Source organism: Cottoperca gobio, chromosome 10 (genome assembly GCF_900634415.1).
Source record: "Cottoperca gobio chromosome 10, fCotGob3.1, whole genome shotgun sequence".
In the NCBI taxonomy this organism is placed as follows: Eukaryota; Metazoa; Chordata; class Actinopteri; order Perciformes; family Bovichtidae; genus Cottoperca; species Cottoperca gobio.
This window is the reverse complement of record NC_041364.1, coordinates 17,853,140-17,874,461: the sequence shown is the minus strand read 5'-3', so window position 1 is coordinate 17,874,461 and position 21,322 is coordinate 17,853,140. Positions and strand designations below refer to the sequence as shown.

At 40.5% G+C, this 21,322-nt stretch overlaps 2 protein-coding genes and 1 pseudogene across 2 annotated transcripts; 2 read left to right on the top strand and 1 right to left on the bottom strand.

Moving 5' to 3' along the window:
• Positions 1-2,101: 2,101 nt before the first annotated feature.
• On the top strand, positions 2,102-3,818 carry tmsb2 (thymosin beta 2). The gene is made up of 3 exons (XM_029442403.1): positions 2,102-2,259; positions 3,368-3,472; positions 3,741-3,818. Exons 2-3 carry the CDS (start codon positions 3,373-3,375, stop codon positions 3,776-3,778), a joined length of 138 nt encoding a protein of 45 aa, XP_029298263.1. The 5' UTR covers positions 2,102-2,259; positions 3,368-3,372; the 3' UTR covers positions 3,779-3,818.
• Positions 3,819-7,732: 3,914 nt separating this feature from the next.
• Positions 7,733-9,762, top strand: LOC115014799 (protein Wnt-8a-like). Its single transcript, XM_029441865.1, has 6 exons — positions 7,733-7,803; positions 7,917-7,950; positions 8,079-8,217; positions 8,435-8,560; positions 8,663-8,805; positions 9,002-9,762. Exons 1-6 carry the CDS (start codon positions 7,733-7,735, stop codon positions 9,566-9,568), a joined length of 1,080 nt encoding a protein of 359 aa, XP_029297725.1. The 3' UTR covers positions 9,569-9,762.
• Positions 9,763-10,176: 414 nt separating this feature from the next.
• Positions 10,177-19,905, bottom strand: LOC115015089 (forkhead box protein I1-ema-like; annotated as a pseudogene).
• Positions 19,906-21,322: the final 1,417 nt, after the last annotated feature.

The following is a 21,322-nucleotide window of genomic DNA, read 5'->3' as shown; positions in this document are numbered from 1 at the left end:
TAAAGTATATATGTACGTGTGACCTCATTGTGATCCAGTAAAGCCCAAAGTCATCCAGTAATATGATGTCACACATTAACGCGGTGCTCCCCAGATCCTAATGTGCATCCGCTCGCTTGGCTCATCGTATCATTTCAAAAAGGTTGAGGTCATGTTGACTCATCATCACGATGCTATTCTCAGATGAGCCGCCTGCTCAGAGATACATGGCCTCTCTCTGCATCAGCAGGCTGTAACTGTACCTCTGGCAAGACTAAAGACCAGCAGCTTTCATGATGTCAGCAAAGAGCCATGAGCGCTGCATGTTAAGGCTTTATTAGAGCCTCATGTCATCAAGAGCTGCTTGATCAGTCGCAAAATAAAGACGTGACAGATCATTTTAAAATCATGCGTACAGATATGTAAATAAAGAGCTCTGATGCAGACCATAAACAGCTAAAGGATAAGGTGGAATATGGTAGTGAGAAAAGGTTCATGACTATGATTAAGTGTGGGCGACAACTAACAATTATTCTCATGATTGTTTGTTGTTGATTTGTTCATTAACGCTTTAGTCTATGAATAGTGAAATAAATACCCGTCTGGATATACTTGAAAAAGGAAATCTTGGACATTTTCATTGCAAATTTATACGTTATTTCTATGGTTTGAGATGGTCCAAAAATATTGAGAAACATGAACAAATCTCTCCCAAATCCAAAAACTAGAGAGCTAAAACTCAAATGTGTAATATAAGTATAAAGTGTGGAGCTGCTCCATAGACGTTAGATGTTATAGATGACACTGAGAGCTCCCAGGGGAATATTCTGGGGACTTTTAACGTTTTGAAACTGACAACACCATAGAATAAAGTTCATTTGGGTATAAAAAAAGAAAACAAACATTCTGTGAGTCCACAAGGTCAGTCTCCCATTCACTGCCTGCTGAGCTCCACACTTTATACTTGACGACATCACAAGTTTGAGATTTACCTCTTTGGTTTCCGGCTTCCAGAGAAAGAGAGAATCTCATGTTCACAAATATTGATTGAACTTTCTTAGACCATGGAAATAACATATTGGAATTCTTCAAATTCTTTGTTTTGTGTGACCGACATAACACAATTCAAAGATATACAGTTCACTATCAGGGCATTAAGAAAACCAGCTAATGTTTACACTTGAGAAGCTACTATAATGTTATGTAGCTCGACTAGTCAGCTCTTTTATGTGGGAGATTCAGTCATGAACTATCAGGTGCTTGTCGTAGAGTTTAATGGTGTTTTTATGTCTATACTTTTTTACGTTTTCTTCTGTTATATATGTATTTTCATGCCGAGTTTCTGTATTAGTACAAAGGCCCTTCTAAGGATGGTCATTTCAAATTAGCTTGGGCTATAAATGCACTGCTCCATGACTTCTCCCTTTAAATATAAACAATAAATATAAAAATAGGGTTTTGTAGAGTGCTTTAACTTGGCACTGTGCATGAATGGGCATAAACTGTCATACTTTAATTCTATTAATACTCATAAAAGTTATAGAGAAGAATCGAAAGAGTACATATCATTTCCCATGGACCATTATGTTCAACCAGATTGACTTTTATGGCAATTTTCTTACATTCATCTTTGTGTTTTATGCTGTTTTAGTTTTTTGTCCTTGTTGACTTCTGTGTATTTGTATAAAAGGCCCATCTAGGGACGGCAGTGCAACTAGCTCCAGCTATAACTGCTGTGGTATGTGGCACTGATCCATGCCGTTACATGACTTGCAATCTTTAAATACTCAAAACTCTGACACATTCTCAGCATGTAATGAAGAGTATAGAAGTACAGAAGTCACAGTGCATCTAAGCCCTCATACAGATCATTGTGAGTAGCTATAGAAACATATAAAACCCTCTCTACCCCACACGGTGCGTGTCCCTGCCCTACTCATCACACTTTATAATACAATCCATACTACACACAACATAATATCATAATCTATTTCAGATGAACATTCACAGCTGTTTCCCATCAGCGGTTGGCTTCCTCTAGTCTTTTCCCTCGAGAACATGATGACGAGGAGGAAGGCTGACCAAGCTCTCTCTCTCTCTCTCTCTCTCTCTCCCTCCCTCCCTCCCTCTTATACCCGCACCCTGGATGCAGGCAGGCGTGCACACACCGGCAGATTCACTCAGCTTCCGCATCGCTCTCCCTTCTCCATCTCTGCTGCCTCTATCCCTCCCTGCTCTCTCCGCTGGTGGATTTTTAGCCCACTGCTGTGTGGAACACCGGTAAGAACTAACCATCTCTCCTTCAGTGTGTTTTTCCCAATGTCTGTGTGCGTGTGACTCTTTCTGCTTCTGTTTTACTACATTCAAACAAAGGACTGGGGTGTGGCTGGATGATCAGAGGCTGATGGCAGCTGTGAAAATGATGTGAAAGAGGCATGTTGAGGATGATGGTGGTGATAAGAGAACAATAGAGCGAATGTTTGAATCATTAGGTTTACTGATGAATTGAGAAAAGGTGACATTAGGACTGCTGCTGGTAATGTTGGCAGGGCTGGATTCAGACACACATTGTAGCTAGAGGATCAGCGAGACATTATTTAGCATGGCTCGTTTCAAGAAACGGAAACATTTCAAATCATGGCCTTGTGCCCAGCATATCTAATTCTATGTCAAAGAGATTCTATTAGGCCCCCCATTCAAATTCAGACTAGTGACAAGGATTTTACAGCAGCTTGGTTTGCAAATGCCTGGCTGCAGGCTAGTGACGGCTTGTCACATTTTCACAGCAGTATCTGAGCAGAGCAGTGGTTGAAAGAGGCGTGACTGGGCCCGACTGTGCAAGACAGATTAGTCAGACCTGCAGCTAGGTCAGGAATATGACTGCAGTGGCGGATTGCCTAGATCCACGAGGCTGCAGGGGTGGATGCAGAGGCAGAGAGAGAAAGAGAGAGAGAGAGGATGCGGAGGAAAGAGAACAAAGACCTCAGCCTCGGAGAGGGTAACGCAAAGACAAAGGAGGGAACAGATAGCTAGGTAAGAATAGGCACATGTTAGCGCCATAGGTATTGTGGAGAAGAGAATATGGAGAGAGAGAGCATGTGTGAGGCAGCCATCACTCAGAGGCATCCATGTGGACATCACTGCACATAAAGGGAGTGGCTATGACATGTTCGGCTTAGTCGGGTACCAAGTCTATCTTCAATATCAGACAAAGCCATTAAGATTCTTGACAGCTCTCGTGATGACTTCACAAAACATTGCTCTTACACCACAGAATATATCTGATGCAATAAAGGTCTATTGTGTTATGCTGCATTATGAGTATGATGGCTGACAGGAAAAGTCAAACCTGTGTGCTCAAGTGTTTTTTTATTCTCATCTTTCACAGCCAAAATGTCTGACAAGCCCGACATGACAGAGATCGCCCGTTTCGACAAGGCAAAGCTGAAGAAGACAGAGACAAAAGAAAAAAACCCTCTGCCCACCAAAGAGAGTGAGTGGCCCTTGTGTCTGTGTGTGTTTCTGGGCAGCATTGAAGCCTTGCTCCCCTGCAACAATGTTTCCTGTCAGTAGCTACTCATCACTTCCACTGCTGTCAAAAGACTACGCACTCAGCAAGCGGAGCAGGAGAAAAAAAAACTATTTGCTGCAACATCAGCACCTCATTGATATACAGCATAATCAAAAAGCAGCATCCTCGCAGACACATGTTCACTAAACACAAGCCTGCTCCCCTAAACGTGTCTTCTTTTCTTCCCCAGCCATCGAGCAAGAGAGGAAAGGCGATGCCACACCTTGACTTCTGCGCACGTGAAGAAAAAGACGCTGAGATGCCACAGCAAAAAAGCACTTTTTTATTTATTATCACAGTATTTCAATCTCTTGCTTTGTCTTCAGAAAAAGGGTGCTCTTGAGCTCCCCGGGGTGCCGTAAAGGGTATATGGCATCCTTGCATGGGGGCTCTCTTACCACTCGGGTGGAAAACCTTTAGCCTGGGTGCCTGTCTTGCACTGTTAGCCTATAGCTAACATGCCTCCAATATTGCCAAACTGGGGAGTGGTGTAGTGATGTAGCACAGAGAGATTGGCAGGCATCCAGGCTAGGGGGAGGTGGGGGGTGTGGAGGGGGAGGGGGGGGGGAGGTCTACAGACATAGGAGCAATCTGAGACTAATCATGTGGGATGTTTTTCTTAATAAACTTTTTACTTTTATTTATGAAATAAATATGAAGACGTGGAACCAGTCAGTCCTGTACATATCGCTGTCTTCTTTATGTCTATGTGATACACATACTCATGAGGCATGGGCTGATCATGCACAGACATGGAATGAACACACAATACAAAATGATGTATCTAATTATTGGCCTGCACTGTATATAAAGTATTGCAGTATACAATTATGTAATTCACACCTCAAGTACAAATGTGCATACTGTGAGCCATAGTGTTGATGTTCATGACATTTGAAACCTTCGACACGTTAAGGTTTCACCAGATTTAAGTTCAATGCACTAAAAGGGGCAAAACATGTTGTACTAAAAGAATGATGTCAGAATAAGGGTTAGCGAAACACCATTTGTATACCTTAATAAATAATAATCATAGCAATGTATTCCATGTGGATAATATTAAACACATAATCATATGCACATATACAGAAAACTAAACAAACAAAATAAATTAACTGCAAAACTGTCAAATACATGAATACATTATTCATACTTAACTCTATATTTTACAAAAGTTGTTTAATTCTCTAATTGGGAACAAGGCAGCTAGACTGCTAACATTTCGAGCTAGTTTAGCGTTTGGGTTTTAACTTTGCGTTAAAGATTAAGCAATCTGTTGATTAATGGACAGAAAATACACTGGCAACAAATCTAAATTATTTAACATTTCAATGATTTTAGTTTCTCAAATGTAAGTGTTTGTTTGTATTTTCTTAGTCTTCCATGATAGTAAATTGAAAACATTTAGGTTTTAGACTTTTGGTTGAACAAAGGAAACTATTTGAAGACATTAATACATGATTGTATTATTATCATGAAGAAGAAGAAGAAGAAGAAGAAGAAGAAGAAGAAGAAGAAGAAGAAGAAGAAGAAGAAGAAGAAGAAGAAGAATTAATACAAACAATTAATAGAGAAAACTGGCTGATAATGCTAATAAAAAGGACCATGAGTTGCAGCCCTACTCGTCATCATTCAATGAGCATTAACAGCAACAGTGCTGTTTGCTGTAGCTAACAGGAGCTAGCCGGCAGCAGCTGCTGCCTGCTGGAGTCTGGAGGAATGCAGTTGGCTGAGAAGCGAAGAGGGCGGGGATTGGTGACAGAAATACTGACATGAAGAGTGACACAATATTAAACTAAAGCTACACTGTAAAAAATACCACTGTGGATAGACGTTAAAAAGTGGGTCATTTTAAATAAATAAAGAATCAAATAACATTTCAAAATATTTTTTTATCAATATATTGAATTATTATAAAACTATTGGATTTGTACTGAACGTTTCTGAGTTAATGAATAGATAACTTATTAATGTGGCCTATTGTTTTATTTATAATGTATGTTGTAATCCCATAACACCAGCCTACTACAATGGGACTGTAGCCTATAGCCCAGGATATGCGCCTGACTGATGTCGCTGGCTGGCGTCAGCAGTCCTGCCACCCTTCCTCGGCCTGTCAAGCCCGTCACCTCCTGAGCCTTTATTGCTCTACTTCTCTCACCTTGCACTGCTGTAAATCACCCGTCAACGCTCCCTGGACGGCCTAATGTGTCTGAAATGTCTGTTAGAACAATTTAATTAGCGCGCATGTTTACTTCATGTTATTTTAAGCCTGGTGTAAATCAAAAGGTCCTGACCCTACCGTCTCCTCTCTTGTGGTATAGCTGCAATACACATCATACAAAACTGCATGAAAAATTAAATCCAAAATGAAGTTAGAAGCTCTTAAATGTGTTAATGTAATCAATATAGTTATTATTTACTTTTTATTGTTATTATTATTAATGACTGTTTCGTTTAGTTGATTGTATAAGTTATAATAATAACATAACATTTTATCAAATTGTACATTTGACAGCTGCCAAACAAAATCTGATCTGTCAATTATTAATACAAAAATAAACAAATGACATATATGTCTTTAAATTACACTGAGCCCACGTGATTTGCCCTTAAGAGTTTCGGTGTTTAGGAGACATCTCGCAGCCGCGCTGCAACACGCCCAGCTGGATAGACTGCTATTGTTTGCAGGTTATTAACCCATTAAAAATCGTTAAATGAGCCTTCGGTTAAAGACAAATTATGAAGCTTCCCAGATTGAATTTTAATCGCTCTATATTATTTCCCAATCAGGTGTTGAGGGGCTCTAGGTTTCAGGCATAGTACAGAATGAATGTGGGCGATATCTAATTAGTAGGGATTATCATCACCTACACTTCTGCGCTATTGTGAGGAGGACCTCGCCCAGCCGTCCGCCTATTGTCCGCGGCGCAGAGTGAACTGTTGTTTTAGGGGATTTTGAGTATCTTAAAGGGGATTTGACAAGTGTCAGAGATTTCATTTGAAAACTGTAATGTTAATCACTAACTTGGTGACTTCTCTCGCATCAAATCACAGTATGAGTATGAAATGATGACTGTTGATGAACGCAGTGTTGATGGAGGCTAAATCAAGGAAGATAATCAGAAATGTGATGTGACTAAATGCAGGATAATCCCAGATTTAAATAAATGATGAATTTCGTCTATTTTGTAGGATTGCATCTTCACATCAGAATAAAAATGATTGACCACGCAATAACCTACATTGTTTATGGTTAAAACATTAAAGCTCTTATTTGTTTATACTCTTGTAAATTCCAGACCGTTTTCACACCAAGTTGTTTCCCAGGAAAACATCTATTATCCTATTATCACGACGATGCCAATGTCGCTGATGTGTGAGGCAGTATTTACATGACTATATACCATCAGCTCCTGAAAGACTTCATGGCTTTGTAGTCGCTGTCTTTCCCCCTGGGGCACTAGTGCCATTTCCCAAACGTTTCTAACTACACATGTAAGCCTCAGGACGTCCTTCGGTTCTGTATTTCCGTAATGCATAGTGGTAATTTAATAATAATGAACCATATGTAATGTCTTAATGTCTAAACAAGTTGAGCTGTGTCATTAATAGTATATGTATGACCTCAGTGCAGCATCAGCCAGTCCCTCTTCAAATCCTCTAACAATAAATCACTATAATATGCCTGTATGTGTCTTATATGCGTCAAGTCCGCTTTATTGGGCATATAGATGTTCGCCTATGTGTCTCATTGAACGATCTCAATACCCTCAACTTGATACACCTGAATTTAAATTATATTATTTGTATACGGCAGTATTAGTCCCATTTCCAATGCTCATACTGGAAATGCGTCAATTCGTGAGAAAAGTGTTTAAGGATTAGAGCCTGGGAACGACAGGTGAATGAATGAGGGGGCTGTTTAACTGTCTGCGTCACTTCTTTGAAGTGCACTTATGCACCAACGGCTCCTATTTGTCTATAGGACGCTGCAATCAATGTGGTCGTCGACGCATTTTCACAGTGAATCGTTACCTGCGGGACAAATCTGTCAGGGGGCAAGACTATATAAATATCATCCTCGTGGAGTCTGGCTACAACTCCAGTTGCCCTTTCTCTCTCTTGGTACTCACATCCTGGATACAAACGAAACAGGCCTCCGATTGGAATACAGCTGTTATGGGACCTTTGTATACCCTTCCAGCCATGGTTCTGTCCATGTGCTGCCATGTTCAGTTTGCATTAGCTTGGTATGTCACCTATTTTAGGATGAATTTATTTACAATTACTACAGTGTAATATGTGTTTGGCTGGTGGGAAAGTGACATGGGATTAACATGGCTGTGTTGTTTTCTTTCTATAGGACGGTGAATAATTTCCTCATGACTGGACCTAAGGTAAATACATTTTTGATCCATCTGCCTGGGCACGTATTGTGCGTAAACATCTTCTGCAAATTCAAATATTTTTAGCTGATTTTGAAATTAAATGCAATGATGATTAACTTCACCCTTTTCTTCCAAAGGCTTTTCTGACCTATGCGGGTAGTGTGCAAGTGGGTGCACAGAGTGGAATTCACGAGTGTAAACACCAGTTCGTGTGGGACAGGTGGAACTGCCCAGAAAACACGCTACAATTATCCACACACAACGGCCTTCGAAGTGGTAAGACATATGCAGCCACACCACAGTGGATACACCAGGGTCACACCACATTGATAAAACACCAAATATACCCAACATTATTACCCTATTCATCTGCACTACTGCATTTACGCGCGGTTTACGCACAGTAATCGAGTGCAGACATTGCGCTATTATGGTGACAAATTGGAATTCAAACTAAAACATTCAGATTTTCTTTATTTTTCACTTATTTCAGCAACAAGACAGACGTCTTTTGTCCATGCCATCAGCGCGGCCGGAGTAATGTACACGCTCACTAAGAACTGCAGTATGGGAGACTTTGACAACTGCGGCTGTGATGACTCCAGAATTGGACAAACAGGTACATGTCTATGCTATGCGTGATCTATTTACAATTAGACTTAATTACGAAATACCTTTTATTCCGAGAACTACATAACCAAGTGAATGTTTGAATCCCCAGGTGGTCGAGGATGGATTTGGGGAGGCTGCAGTGATAACGTGGCGTTTGGAGAGAAAATCTCCAAACTGTTTGTGGACGCGCTGGAAGGTGGGCAAGATTCACGGGCAGCAGTCAACCTGCATAACAACGAGGCAGGCAGACTGGTAAGATATGATTTTACTATATATAGTCACTCCATTGTATTATCGCTTTATAGAATATCTGAAATTCAAACATGTATTTATAACCAAGGTCAGGGGAGTTTTTTTCTTAGTGACACTTGAGTTCAAATCCAAGAAAGATAAAGTCGTGCAGGTTTTATAAATATATTTGTTTAACTAATGTGCTCACTCTGTGCAGGCAATCAAAGCTACCATGAGGAGAGCCTGCAAGTGTCACGGAGTGTCTGGGAGCTGCAGCATCCAAACCTGCTGGATGCAGCTGGCCGACTTCAGAGAGGTGGGCAACTACCTGAAGATGAAGCACGAACACGCAAAGAAGCTGGAGATGGACAAGAAGCCGGTGAGGGCTGGGAACAGCGCGGACAACCGAGTAGCCATTGCGCACGCTTTTCAGTGCATCGCTCGCACAGAGCTCATTTACCTGGAGGACTCGCCGGATTATTGCGTCAAGAACCAGAGCCTGGGATTTCAGGGCACCGAGGGGCGGGAGTGTCTGAAGGGAAACAAGAACATGTCCCAGTGGGAGAGAAAGAGCTGCCGCAGGCTGTGCTATGAATGCGGCCTCAGAGTGGTGGAGAAGCACATTGAGGTCGTCAGCAGCTGCAACTGCAAGTTCCACTGGTGCTGCACGGTGAAGTGTGACAAATGCACGCAAGTTGTTGCTAAGTATTACTGTTCACGTAAACAAGGTGGGAGGAAGCCACATAATAAAACAAAGCGCAGGCACAGTGCGCGCCGGCAATGAGCGCCATGTGTTGCATAGACTCTTACTTTTGATTTATGTCAGCATTATGGACATCAACAAGCAGTATTCTGTATTACAACAATGTTATTTTCATGTTCAACCATCACATCACCTGAAGCCTTTTAATGCACTTGATCTATTGATTTGATTCCGTTTATAAATCCAATGTTTCTGAGGACCCATCTCTACACTCATGCTCGCTCGTTTATGTTGGTGTTTAGGGGATACTTGGTCGGATGTGTTGCGTCTGTGAAAGTCTGTAAATTGTCTAATAGTGTTTATGTATTTTTATCGAACTGTTAATAAATATTTTTTCTACAATATGCATGAGTCAAACCGAGTTGTCAGTGGCAGAATTGTGTGTATTGGTGTCAAACAGCCTTGGGCAAGAACATAAAGTGTTGCCTAATGCCATCCTTTGAAGTGCGCATATAGGCGTTTCCTGAACTCGTCAACCAATCAGCGTTCACGGACTTCTGGGACAAAGAACAAGAGTCTCATTTGTTCTTCATTCAAATAAAAGAGAAAGTTGCAGCACAGGGTCAAAATAACTAGATCTCTACTTTGAGTGATAACGGTGCAGGTGAAAATGGTGCATTCAAATGGGCTCATGCTGGATCGACAGGGCAAAAGCCACCCATGTTGATGCCACATCTTTCAATGTCAGCGAAAAGTCTGTACAAGACACAAAGAAGAAACAAACTCATTGGCTGCACGAGCTATCCAAAGACCAAGACAATTTGGGAGTGTGACATGCTGGGACAGTGATATTCTAATATTTACTTTGCTTTCTGTGTCTGTCTCCCCTCTTCTCGGCTTATCTCCCGCTCCTTTCTCTCTGTCTTTTATTTTTTTTTTAAAGCTCCTGATCCACTATGTAAGCTATCTATCTGCAGAAAAATATCATCTATTTGCATATGAGTTAGGCACAGTCAGGATTTACCTATTGAGTTTCGAGGTTTATGGCGCAGCATGAGGCAGGACATTTCATACATTTAAATCGGATATGTTAAAGCGGGACTTTACCATCCAAATGCGACCTCATCCCTTGTTTTGAAATCAGTTATGCAAATTTTGACAGGTTGACCCTCTAACCTCCAATCATTAACACACTTTGCCAATTGGCCAGGATGTTAAATTCCACTAGGTTTGAAGTGTGTGTCTTCTGTTTTTTCTTTCTTTCTTTCTTTCTTTCTGTCTGTGTTTAGTGTAAATGATTGTCATGCTGCCTATTTTCAGGGTAAATAAAGGCCTAAGGGTGACGCCGATCAAAGGGTTTATATTTATTTTTAACATAGGTGCAGGATAACTAGAGAACAGAATAACAACAATTAAACTGATTCTATTAGTCACAGTTCATCAAAATGAGTAGTAGTTATTGGAGAGTTTATTTAAAGTACATTTACATTTTAGGGGAACCATGGACTCATAGCGTATAATGTGCGTAGTGTGTTCCTGTGTTTCATAGAAAATGTATTCTATGATTATATTATTGTCTGGATTCAATTGCTGTATCGAGACATACCGTAATAAGACAGCAACATATTATTTACAATACTTGTTAGCGCATTGCATCTGACTTTATGCACACATTCACATTACTGTTCCACATCTGACTAAACACATGTACATTACAGTTTTTAGTAATATGGATCTTTATTTGTTTTAAATATAATAACACTCTTTATATTACAGCATTTTTATTCTATGTAAACTATATATGTTCTTCCTTTTAAATTGCCTTATATAATGTCAGTCACAGAAGAAAGTAACCTGAATTTCTTTGTACAGCGCAAACCGGTTTCTCTGTGACAATAAATCTTTGACTTAATAAAAACGTATGTACTTTCACAGAGTCTCAACTATCCATGATGTTGAATACATTTTTGAGAACAGTATTGAAATTCATCCTAAATTCTACTCGGAGGACAATTAAGAATGTCGTGATTGTTGTCACTGTGTTGAGTGACTGTGCTTATTTAGCCGTTTATTCACGCTTCAGCTTCTTCACAGCTTTCTACAGTTGGTCCCTCTCTCCAGATAAAGCTGTTTGCATCCAGTCAGCAGTATCTGTGGTGTGACAGACAGGGATTTTAGTGTTTAGTGTAGCAAAGAGGGACGGCATGGGAATGTGGATTTTTTGCCGTTTAAGAGAATCAGTTAGCTATCCATCACACAAAGATCGGGTTACACCAACATGCAGGTTCTCCTCTACTGGTCATCGCTTTTCTGACAGGACTGTTTCTGTCAGTGAGCGCTTATCGTCGGGCTTTATCCTCTTTCTTTGTTTTTTTTAGATGGGTTGGGTGTTTGAGGGAAATCATATAGTTCCTTGGTAATAATAATAATAATAATAATTTATAATCCTTCATTAAAATAAAATGAGAAATCAAACTGTAGAACTCTGAAAACTTTTATTCATATCAAAAACACAACATATATAGAATACCATACATTCGGAATCAATTTTGTACAATAACCAACAAACCAACAAAAATAAATGTATAACATTACACAACACATTGACGTATTTACAAAGTACAATTACCCTATTGGACTCCAAGACTGTAAGTTCATCAGACTGTTAAGCTTTAGTACTAGGCCTACAAATAAAACATGAAATAAATTCTACCTTTTGTTAATTCTACACCACACACTATGTAGACAATGGTGTAATTCAACTACTCCTCTAAATGTGCTGTCTGAGCGTTTTATGGGTGATACCATCAAGAATCTCAGATAGCATTGTGGAATACTTGATGTCAGCAGTTCAGATCCAGGATCTGTTAATAATGAGTCAGATCTGATAGAGACTCGCTTTAGTTTGTATAAAAGCTGACTGAGGATCTGATAACGAGACCGACTGCGGTTTCAGGGAGTGACACTCGTAGCCCACTGCAGCTGACTCAGCTGTTATCTGTGGGAATCAAAGCCTTTTACTCTGCTGTCACAACGCTATAGTGGATCTTCAACTGTCTCAGTCGCGCAAAACTTGTGTCTTGTGTGTCTTTATTCACGACCAAACCTCTCTCAAACAAAAGTGAACAGACCAGGTAACATTTAATGACCAAACTCCCCCCCCCCCCCCCAATGTCTTATTAAACCTCTGTGCCCCACGATGATAGATGATTCCTGTTGAGCCAAGTGTGGGGTAGAAATGCCCACTGGACCACTGTATGGCTGAGGATGGGGCTAGTGTAGCCTAGGGAGGAGTGGGTGGGTGAAGAGGAGAGCCTGGGAGAGCTGGCACTTGTGGTACCCACTCGGGCCACCTGGGTTGGGGAGTATGTGCTAAAGCTTCCAGGTTGCGTGGGTCTATGAGGCCCATCTAAAGCAGGAGGTTGATCTGCGCGGCCTGCTTCAACCCATCACCCTCCCACCCTCATTAGCTGCTCCGACTGCCACTCCAGACATCTCGGAGAAGAAGCTGCCTGAGACAAGGTGCGGGGCATGACGATGAAGGGGAGGGGATCCTGTCTGGCGTGGGAGAGATGTGCAGGGCAGTGAGAGTTTGGGGCTGCCCTCTCCGGTTGTCACCTGACTCCAGGAACCCCCTGAGCCAATCAACACCGGAGAGGGAATCAGACTTTCTCTTCCTTTTGCGGCGGAAGTTTCCATTGTCGAACATCTTTCGCAATTTGGGTCAAGTGTTCCAGTAGTTGCCCTTGCCTGTGACGTAGGAATGCAGAGATGGTGAGGTTCAATTGAATTTGAAATGAAAATGGGAAAATAGCTTTGTGCACACCAAGAAAACACTACAGCACATTCAAAACATATTCCTAACTTGAAATGAGGCACAAGTCTTCCCTTTCTAAGATATTCAAGACAGAGCCAAAGCAAACCAAAAAAGAAAAATATTACCTGGATCATCTTCATCTCTTGGTACTTTTTTGAAGCAGTCGTTGAGTGACAGGTTGTGTCTGATGGAATTTTGCCACCCCTGCTTTGCTTTTGTTGTAGAAAGGGAAATTGTCAGCCACATACTGATAAATCTGACTCAATGTCAGTCTCCTGTCTGGTGCTCCGTGGATAGCCATGGCGATGAGAGCGGAGTAGGAGTAAGGTGGCCCTAACCAGCTTCATCAGGTCTTCCTGTGAGGGGAGAGAGAGAACCAGCTCAGCTCCCCTCCTGGACCCCCGGCTCCAGCAGGACCCAGGTAAGGCCTCTGCATGCCGTAGTGCTGAGGGACAAAGGGAGGGCCGGGGTTTCCAGGTGGGCCGGTGGTAGCCAGGTAGGGGGGTGTGTTGATCCCGGTGCCGTTGAACCAGAGGTAAGGGTTTGTTTGAGGAGGTGGCGTAGTCACTCAGGTCGTAGGAAGTCGGAGTGGTGCGCTGAGGACTCGGCAATGAGGGAGGAGGGTAGTAACAGTCACTGTACATGCTGAGCTCAGGGGGCTCCTGGCCGAGGCTGGGGAACTGCGGGCCACACCGAGGAGGAGACTGGCCCTGGGCCTCAATGAAGACATTGTGAAATTTCTTCTTACCTCTCAAAATCTCGTCTCAACACTTTGCCTGTCCTTCCTTCTATGCAAACCTCTTTTTGCATTGGTTTTTGTCAGATCTCAAAAGTCCTTTTCTTCTTCAGACCTTTGCAGGTATTTGAATGTGAGCGGATCCAACTGATGGTCTCTACACTTACAAGTTACCCCTTCTCCACCCCTTTCTTTGTCTGTTTGCCCTTCCTCACCTGTCACACCTGCTTATCTGTTTCCCTAGAACGCCCCTCCCTGCCTTGTTTGATTGGTTGTTTTCTCAGGTGAGAAGTCAGTTCCTGCTTTCTCACAGTTTTTTTTTTTCATACTGTCAGCTTGTTTCAGTTCCTCCAGGGGTTTTCTTCACCCTCAATTAAATAATTTTCCACTCAAGTTGTTGCTCCAACATTCATTAAGTTAAGTCATGTGTATTTTTTGGATGATTATGATAACAATTTAAATAGAATACAACAATATTGTTGTCCCTATTTAGATTCTACATTGTAATCATTCTTCTTCCACATGTATTCCTGATGTCATGGACAGCGTATTCATTATAACGACGAACAACAGAAGACAAAGACACTTTTGTGAATGCTTTCTAATTCAATATGAATAATACAGTATTTAATGTTACATAAATAATACATTATATTCATACTTTCTGTAAACCTTGGTACATTATAAATAAAGAGTGATTTTTTATTTGCCCTCTTTAAACCAGGTGTAGCAGTAGAATTACAATAGAAGTATGAAAAGAACATAGACTAAAATCAGCAGTAGGAACAATGGGCAATGACATCATTGCAGTTACTGTAGCTATATATAGTTAAACTTTGAATATATCATATTTGATAGTAATTAGCCAATTTAAATTTAGTCACGGAAACTGTAGGGGACAGTTTCTCTTCATATGTAAGCTAATATTCTTCCAGAATTTCCACAAATTCTACCTATACCTTAAATGACCACTTGTGTGTCAGTGGCAATGTATTATACAGTACGTTTATGGAATAGGGATTTTGTGGTGATTTTTTTTTTCCTGTCTCTTTATTGAAATGTGAACAAACAGACATTCAGGAAGATCATTAATAAAAAGTGTCGCCTACAAAGGTACATTTCAATCAAATTAAATATGAAAGGTACCTAAAGACATTTAAATATAAAAAAAGGTACCTAAACATAAGAAATAAACAATAATATCAAAAAGTCAACATATCTTAATCAGGGGCTACAGAAGGGATACTTTCCTTAAATAATCCTGAAATCGTAGGAAGGTACGTCATCACGTTTTAAAATGAGAATGCGCCGTTTCTTTTTTTAAGTAAGGCGCGAGAACTTTTAAATTCAAACTAACTTGCCGAAGAAAAAGCCCTCTCACTGTAAGTTTTGCACATTTTCAAATTAGACAATACATCTAAACCAATATATTTCTGATAAAAAATTCCAGCTAGTATTTGTAGGTACTGTATTTCCTCTTGACAGATGGAACCTACGATTGCTAACGGTTCGACTGCAGCGTCGGTAGTTAGCTAGCTAACGTTAGCTAACGTTTACCTTTCCTGTCATGACAAGCAGCTAGCGTCAGGAACAGCTTTGCTGGTGTCAGCTGAAGTTAGGTTGTTTTTTGCGCAGAAGTCTCTTGATACTGTGTCACTTACCGACAGCTGATACAATCCATATGTGGTTTGTAATGTAGATGGCCCATTTATCTTCGCTTCCCCCGAGCTTCAGCAAGGAAGCAATCGACGACGTGTTGCAGGTGAACAAGGATTTGGAGAGCACCATAGAAGCCGGTTGAACATACTTCGGTATGTACTTTGTCTTATTGCTCGTTAGACCGTTTCATTCAATATCGCAGTAATTGAGGATTCAGATTTGGCGTGGAGTGGTGGTAACTAACATACATGTCTGATACTTACTTTTTCTGTGCACCTGCAGTGCAGTTGACCTGGATGGGTTATGACATGGTGGCACTGCGGACCAGTCCCGAGCTGGGGGACCTCTATGCAGAAACTGGAAGAAGCCTATAATAGATGCAGAGTTGTTATCTGTGGAGACCGAGAACAGCCGGAGTCAGATATGGGCATATGACCTGAGGCTACCACCACTGTAGCTACTCCGATATTATTTTAGTTCATAAGAGTGTACTGAGCTTAAGTGGAAAGCTTGTAAATGTCGTTTTTAAACTTTGCTATTTAGAAGCAGGTATTTGGACTGATGTGTATGTACAGACTTCAGCTCTTTGTTAGTTATGTTTATCTTAGCATTTCCTGCACATGTTGCTTGTAGTTCATAACGTGTTCTGATCTGTTTAGCCTGTTAAATTGAACAATTAATAACTAATAAAAAAATAAAAAAATAAGGGAGAATGTTTTGTGTTATTTAAAACATATAGACCTGCATGCCTGGCACCTACATTTGTATTGTATTGTATATGTAAATGTATTGATGTCATTTTATGACATCAATACATTTACTTTTACATTTACATTTACTAATGGATGTTGCACCAGCTTTCAGAACTGCTTTCAAGATTGAAGAGTTTGTGTAAGGTTTATAATTATAGTTGACATAGCCTGTTTTGTTCTTATGCAACTATTTTTCAGATGGAAAACACAGAGATGAGCACGAACACGCTACCTTCAACGGCCTGCCTTGTTCTGGAAAACGTACTGAAAGGGCTGGTGTCCTTATCTAACTGCATGGATCAACGGCATGTATGTTTGACTGTTTATCCCCAATCTGCTCTCTTCACATCTCCTAAATGTCCGCAAGCATAAATTATGCCAGTAACATTACCTTGATGATCGATTTGCAAATATGCAAATCGCATGATGTAACTGTTATCCTAGATCTAAAATTGTGACAGCAACATTTGGATTATTTTACACCAACTGCTGCTCAAACATCAGCTTGCTTGTATAGGTCGGTGGTGCGGAGTTGCCACAATGTGACATGATGTTGGTCAGATCGCACTGCTGATGGGTAGATAGGAGCAACGGATGGATTTTACACACATAGTTGTCCGTCATGCTATTTGATGTGAGGCATGAGGTTGCAACTTCTTTCTTCTTTGCCAGTTGTGAGTCAAAGTAGTCTGTTCATTGTGTTCATTTTGACACATGCTTACTTTAATAACTCAGCCTGGAAAAAAACACGAGAGGTTTGTTGTCTATTTTGGCTGTGTCCATTTTTAAAATGATATATTACTACCATTTTGTACCAATAAGAAGATACAATAAAATGTATGAGATCTACCCGTTATTTTAGAGAGCTGTTTGCCAGTTTTGAAATTGATAACTTACTAAAACAAAAAGAAGAGATCCCAAAGATTAAATGCTAATTTAGTAATTTAGTTTGTTGTGCTGTCTCACTCCAAAATAGTTATAATGGTTCCAGCTGTGCGTAGCTCCTTTGTTTTCAATCAGAATTGTACTGCACAACAATTCTGTTCTTCAACAATCAACCTAATTTAGGATGCACACTGACTCTCTTATGTAAATTGCATGCACAACATATTCAAAACCGGGTTAGAATTCACATGTAGAATAAATAGGAATATCAAAATGGAAAGCAATTTGTCAGTGATCACAAGTGTAATTGATACTTCTGTTTGAGTAATGTATCTTGCGTCAGACGTACAGTGAATACCAGGACTGCTTTATAATAACAAGACAAAATAGAGAGGAATGTATACAGTTTATCATTCAGGTGATTCCCTGTTAAGTACTACCATCCTTTTGTGTGTGTGTCTTCTTTATATATTTTGAAACCTGAATTTAGCGCCTTGAGATTGCTTTTAGCTTGGACAGGCGCTTTACAAAATAAAAAAATATTATTATTATAATATTTCAGACATTTTAGAACTGTGTTGACCTGAGGCACTTCTTCTAAACAAAGTATTTGTTTTTTCTGCCTGCAGTGCGAACCCAGCTGAGGCAATGTGATCTGATCGTTTGTGTAGGACACCCCTGACAAGTTGCCGTTTCTGAAAACCAAGAACTCCGAAGCAGCAGCCCAGCTTGACAACTTGAGACATGATGAACAGAGGTAATGCTGTGTGTTTAATAAAATATACACGCCATCCACCATGTAACAATCATCCCTTGTCTCTTATTCTGGTTACTAAAATACACGGAAATCAAAAAGCGGAATTACATAACAATGACCTTTTGTGTAATTTCTTTGACTTTGCTTGGTTTTTATAAACAGTTTCTGAGCCAGCCACACATTTCATGCGACGCAAATTAGCACACAGAAACGAGGCAAACACAGTAGGCTTTGGTGTGGTACTGGTCAGAGTCCCGCAGGGTGCAGCAGACAACACTGGCTCGCGCTTCAAAGCTCTGGTCTGTGGCATCAATGAGCAGCAGAGGGGTGTGTTGTGGGTGGGTAATCATCTCCTTCACCCCGGGGAAACTCTACAGCACAGCAGCACACACAAAAAGATGACAGGGACCTAATGACGCAGCGCAGCGCAAGTCAGCATCAAACACTCCCGGAGGCATGCCACAAGATGGGAACTTTTCAAACGACTTCCTCCTCTCATTTTAACATGGCATCATCATTCTCAGTTTACCTTGGTGTTTTTGAGGCCAGTGCCCAGGGAGTAGAAGTTGCCTTGGTTACGGATCTTAATGTTGTAAACCTTGCCTTGTTTCAGCAGCATCAGGGTGTAGGGGTGCTCAACTGCGCCCTGCGAGCTGTCCCTCACCACAAATGCCCCGTCCTACAGACACAAATATGGACAGTCCACGCAGACACATGTTCAGCCAGTTTAACATGATAATGCAATTAAAATCCGGTGAACTTCAGCCGCATTGTTTTGTGTGCACGTGTGTCTGTGCTCCAAAAAGAGGAGGATGAGATCTGAGAGGCAGCACCTGACCTTTGTCACCTCTCTGAGAGCAGCTTCAGCTTCATGTCTGGTCACCTTTCCTCCATCCCAGCTGGGATCCAAACCCTGGATGCAATGTATAAATCATAGTAAAAACGTTAAAACTCTTTCTTCTCATGTTCCTTTTGCAGGGACAGAAATGTGTTTGACTGATTATTGTTCGTGTAGCACAAATTAACACATATTCCCAATTAGCCAAACTATTGAATACAATCTCTAAGAGTTCAGAGCACACAGAAGGTTTCCACCATTGTGTTCTTTACAACAGCGCCATCTGCTGTTTGCCTTACGAAAGTACTCAAGTGTGTCGTGTTCTCCAGCTGGAACAGTGGAGATCGTGGCCTCAATTGTGATTCCGCTTTGATTCTCACCTTCTTGGTCCTGGTATTGGATTGTTAACCATAGCAGGCTGTGTTTGCAGTGGAGGGAGCTGGAATTATTTACTTGATCTGGGAGGGGAGAGATTAATTGGAACATCATTCAACAAACAAATGATTGCATTTCCCAGAGAGTAGGTTTCTTCACTTTTTCTACAAGTAGAGAATCTACCGGGGCCCCCTCATGTATGTCCTTGGAATAATTTGACGTAGCCCATTTTATACACTTCTATAGTCTTAGTTATGTGAAAGAACGACACAAGAGCAATGTATTAAGATATTACACATGTGTTTTAAACATCTGCACCATCCCAACACAGAACCAATAAAACGATGCCATTGACATCAGTTCAATTAGCTGCAAGTAACAATGTACCGAACAAAAAACATCAAAGGAAATCATGAGAAAAGGGTTCATTTGAAATAGCACTAAACATTATTTGAAATGTTCCATAATCGATATTTGTTGTCAAAATAGCATCTAAACGGAAATGCTGTCACACGCAGAGATGTCTCACTATACAACATATCTACAGACTTAGAAAACATCTTTGGTGCAGATCCTCTCAAGAATCACACCATAATCATTTTAATATGTTTTTCAATGAAAATAGGAACAATAATGTAAAATGATCATTCAGTCTATATCGTAAATCATATCGCAATTGTAATCTCAGTCAAAATAATTGGAATTACATACGTTTTCCTAAACGTTCAACCCTAATTTAAAGTGCATTTCAGGACATACACACTGACGCATATCAAGAGAAGTGTGAAGCGTTTCACTCATATAAGCATTTATAAAACGGACATGTCAATTAAGCAATCTGATGGTTCTTAGAATTGTAGTTACTTTTCACAACAAGTCAGTATCCCTCCGCGTCTGAAAAAAGCTACAACCGTTACAGCTGTTAATTACGTCCGTTAAGAAACAACTACAAAGCTTTACTCTGGAGGAGTGGATTGATCAGTGCCTATCTCCGGAGAGAAATCCCCTAAAAAGCCGACATGCAGAGCTACGTGAAGAGCAGGTAGACCAATATTAGTTAGTGTTTTGCATACCACCACCTCGCACTATGTTTTGAGCAGAAGGCAATGGGGGACTATTTATTTGAACATCATATTAATAAAAACTATTTAATTAGATTTTATATTTATATATATATATAATATATATATATATCTTATATATATATATATATTATATATATACTATTACTATATATATATTATATATATATATCTATATATATCTTATCTATATATATATATCATATATTATCTCTTATCTACTATATATCTCTCTCTATATATATATATCTATCTATATCTCTATTTCTCTATCCTCTCTCTCTATCTTCTCTCATCTCCTCTCTATTCCTCTCTCTCTCTCTTACTTTCTTCTCTCTATATTCCTCTCCTCTTCTCTCTATCTATCTCTCTCTATTCCTCTCTCTCTCTTCATCTCTGCTGTCTCTCTCTCTCTCTCTATCTCTCTTCCTCTTCTCCTCTCTCTATCTTAATCTCTACTTCCCTCTCTCTCTCTCTCTTCCTCTCTCTATTCCTCTCTCTTCCTCTCTATCTATCTCTATACCCCCTTCCCTCTCTCCATCTACTCTCTCTCTCCTCTCTACTCTCTCATCTCTCTCTCTTACTCTCTCCTCATCCTCTCTCTCCTTCTCCTCTCTCTATCTCTCTATCTCTTCTCGTCCTTCTCTCTCTCTCCTTCCTCTTCTCGTCTCTCTCTCTCTCTCTCTCTCTCTATCTCTCTCTCTCTCTCTCTCTTCTCGCTATCTCTCTCCTCTTCTATCTACTCTCTCTCTCTCTTCTCTCTCCTTCTCTCTCCCTCTCCACCATCTCACTTTCCCTAGTATTTTTATTCCAATCCTGATGTTCCCCTACATCTGTCCCTCCCATTGCCCTTCTGCTCAAAACATAGTGCGAGGTGGTGGCTATGCAAAACACTAACTAATATTTGGTCTACCTGCTCTTCACGTAGCTCTGC

What these genes read in the sequence shown, in the direction of transcription:
- tmsb2 (XM_029442403.1), top strand. Translation starts at nt 3,373, where the DNA reads ATGTCTGACAAGCCCGACATGACAGAGATCGCCCGTTTCGACAAGGCA. An exon ending in CCCTCTGCCCACCAAAGAGA is followed by an intron (nt 3,473 to 3,740) that starts GTGAGTGGCCCT and finishes TTTCTTCCCCAG; the next exon opens with CCATCGAGCAAGAGAGGAAA.
- LOC115014799 (XM_029441865.1), top strand. Translation starts at nt 7,733, where the DNA reads ATGGGACCTTTGTATACCCTTCCAGCCATGGTTCTGTCCATGTGCTGC. An exon ending in GTTCAGTTTGCATTAGCTTG is followed by an intron (nt 7,804 to 7,916) that starts GTATGTCACCTA and finishes TTCTTTCTATAG; the next exon opens with GACGGTGAATAATTTCCTCA. An exon ending in ACAACGAGGCAGGCAGACTG is followed by an intron (nt 8,806 to 9,001) that starts GTAAGATATGAT and finishes CACTCTGTGCAG; the next exon opens with GCAATCAAAGCTACCATGAG.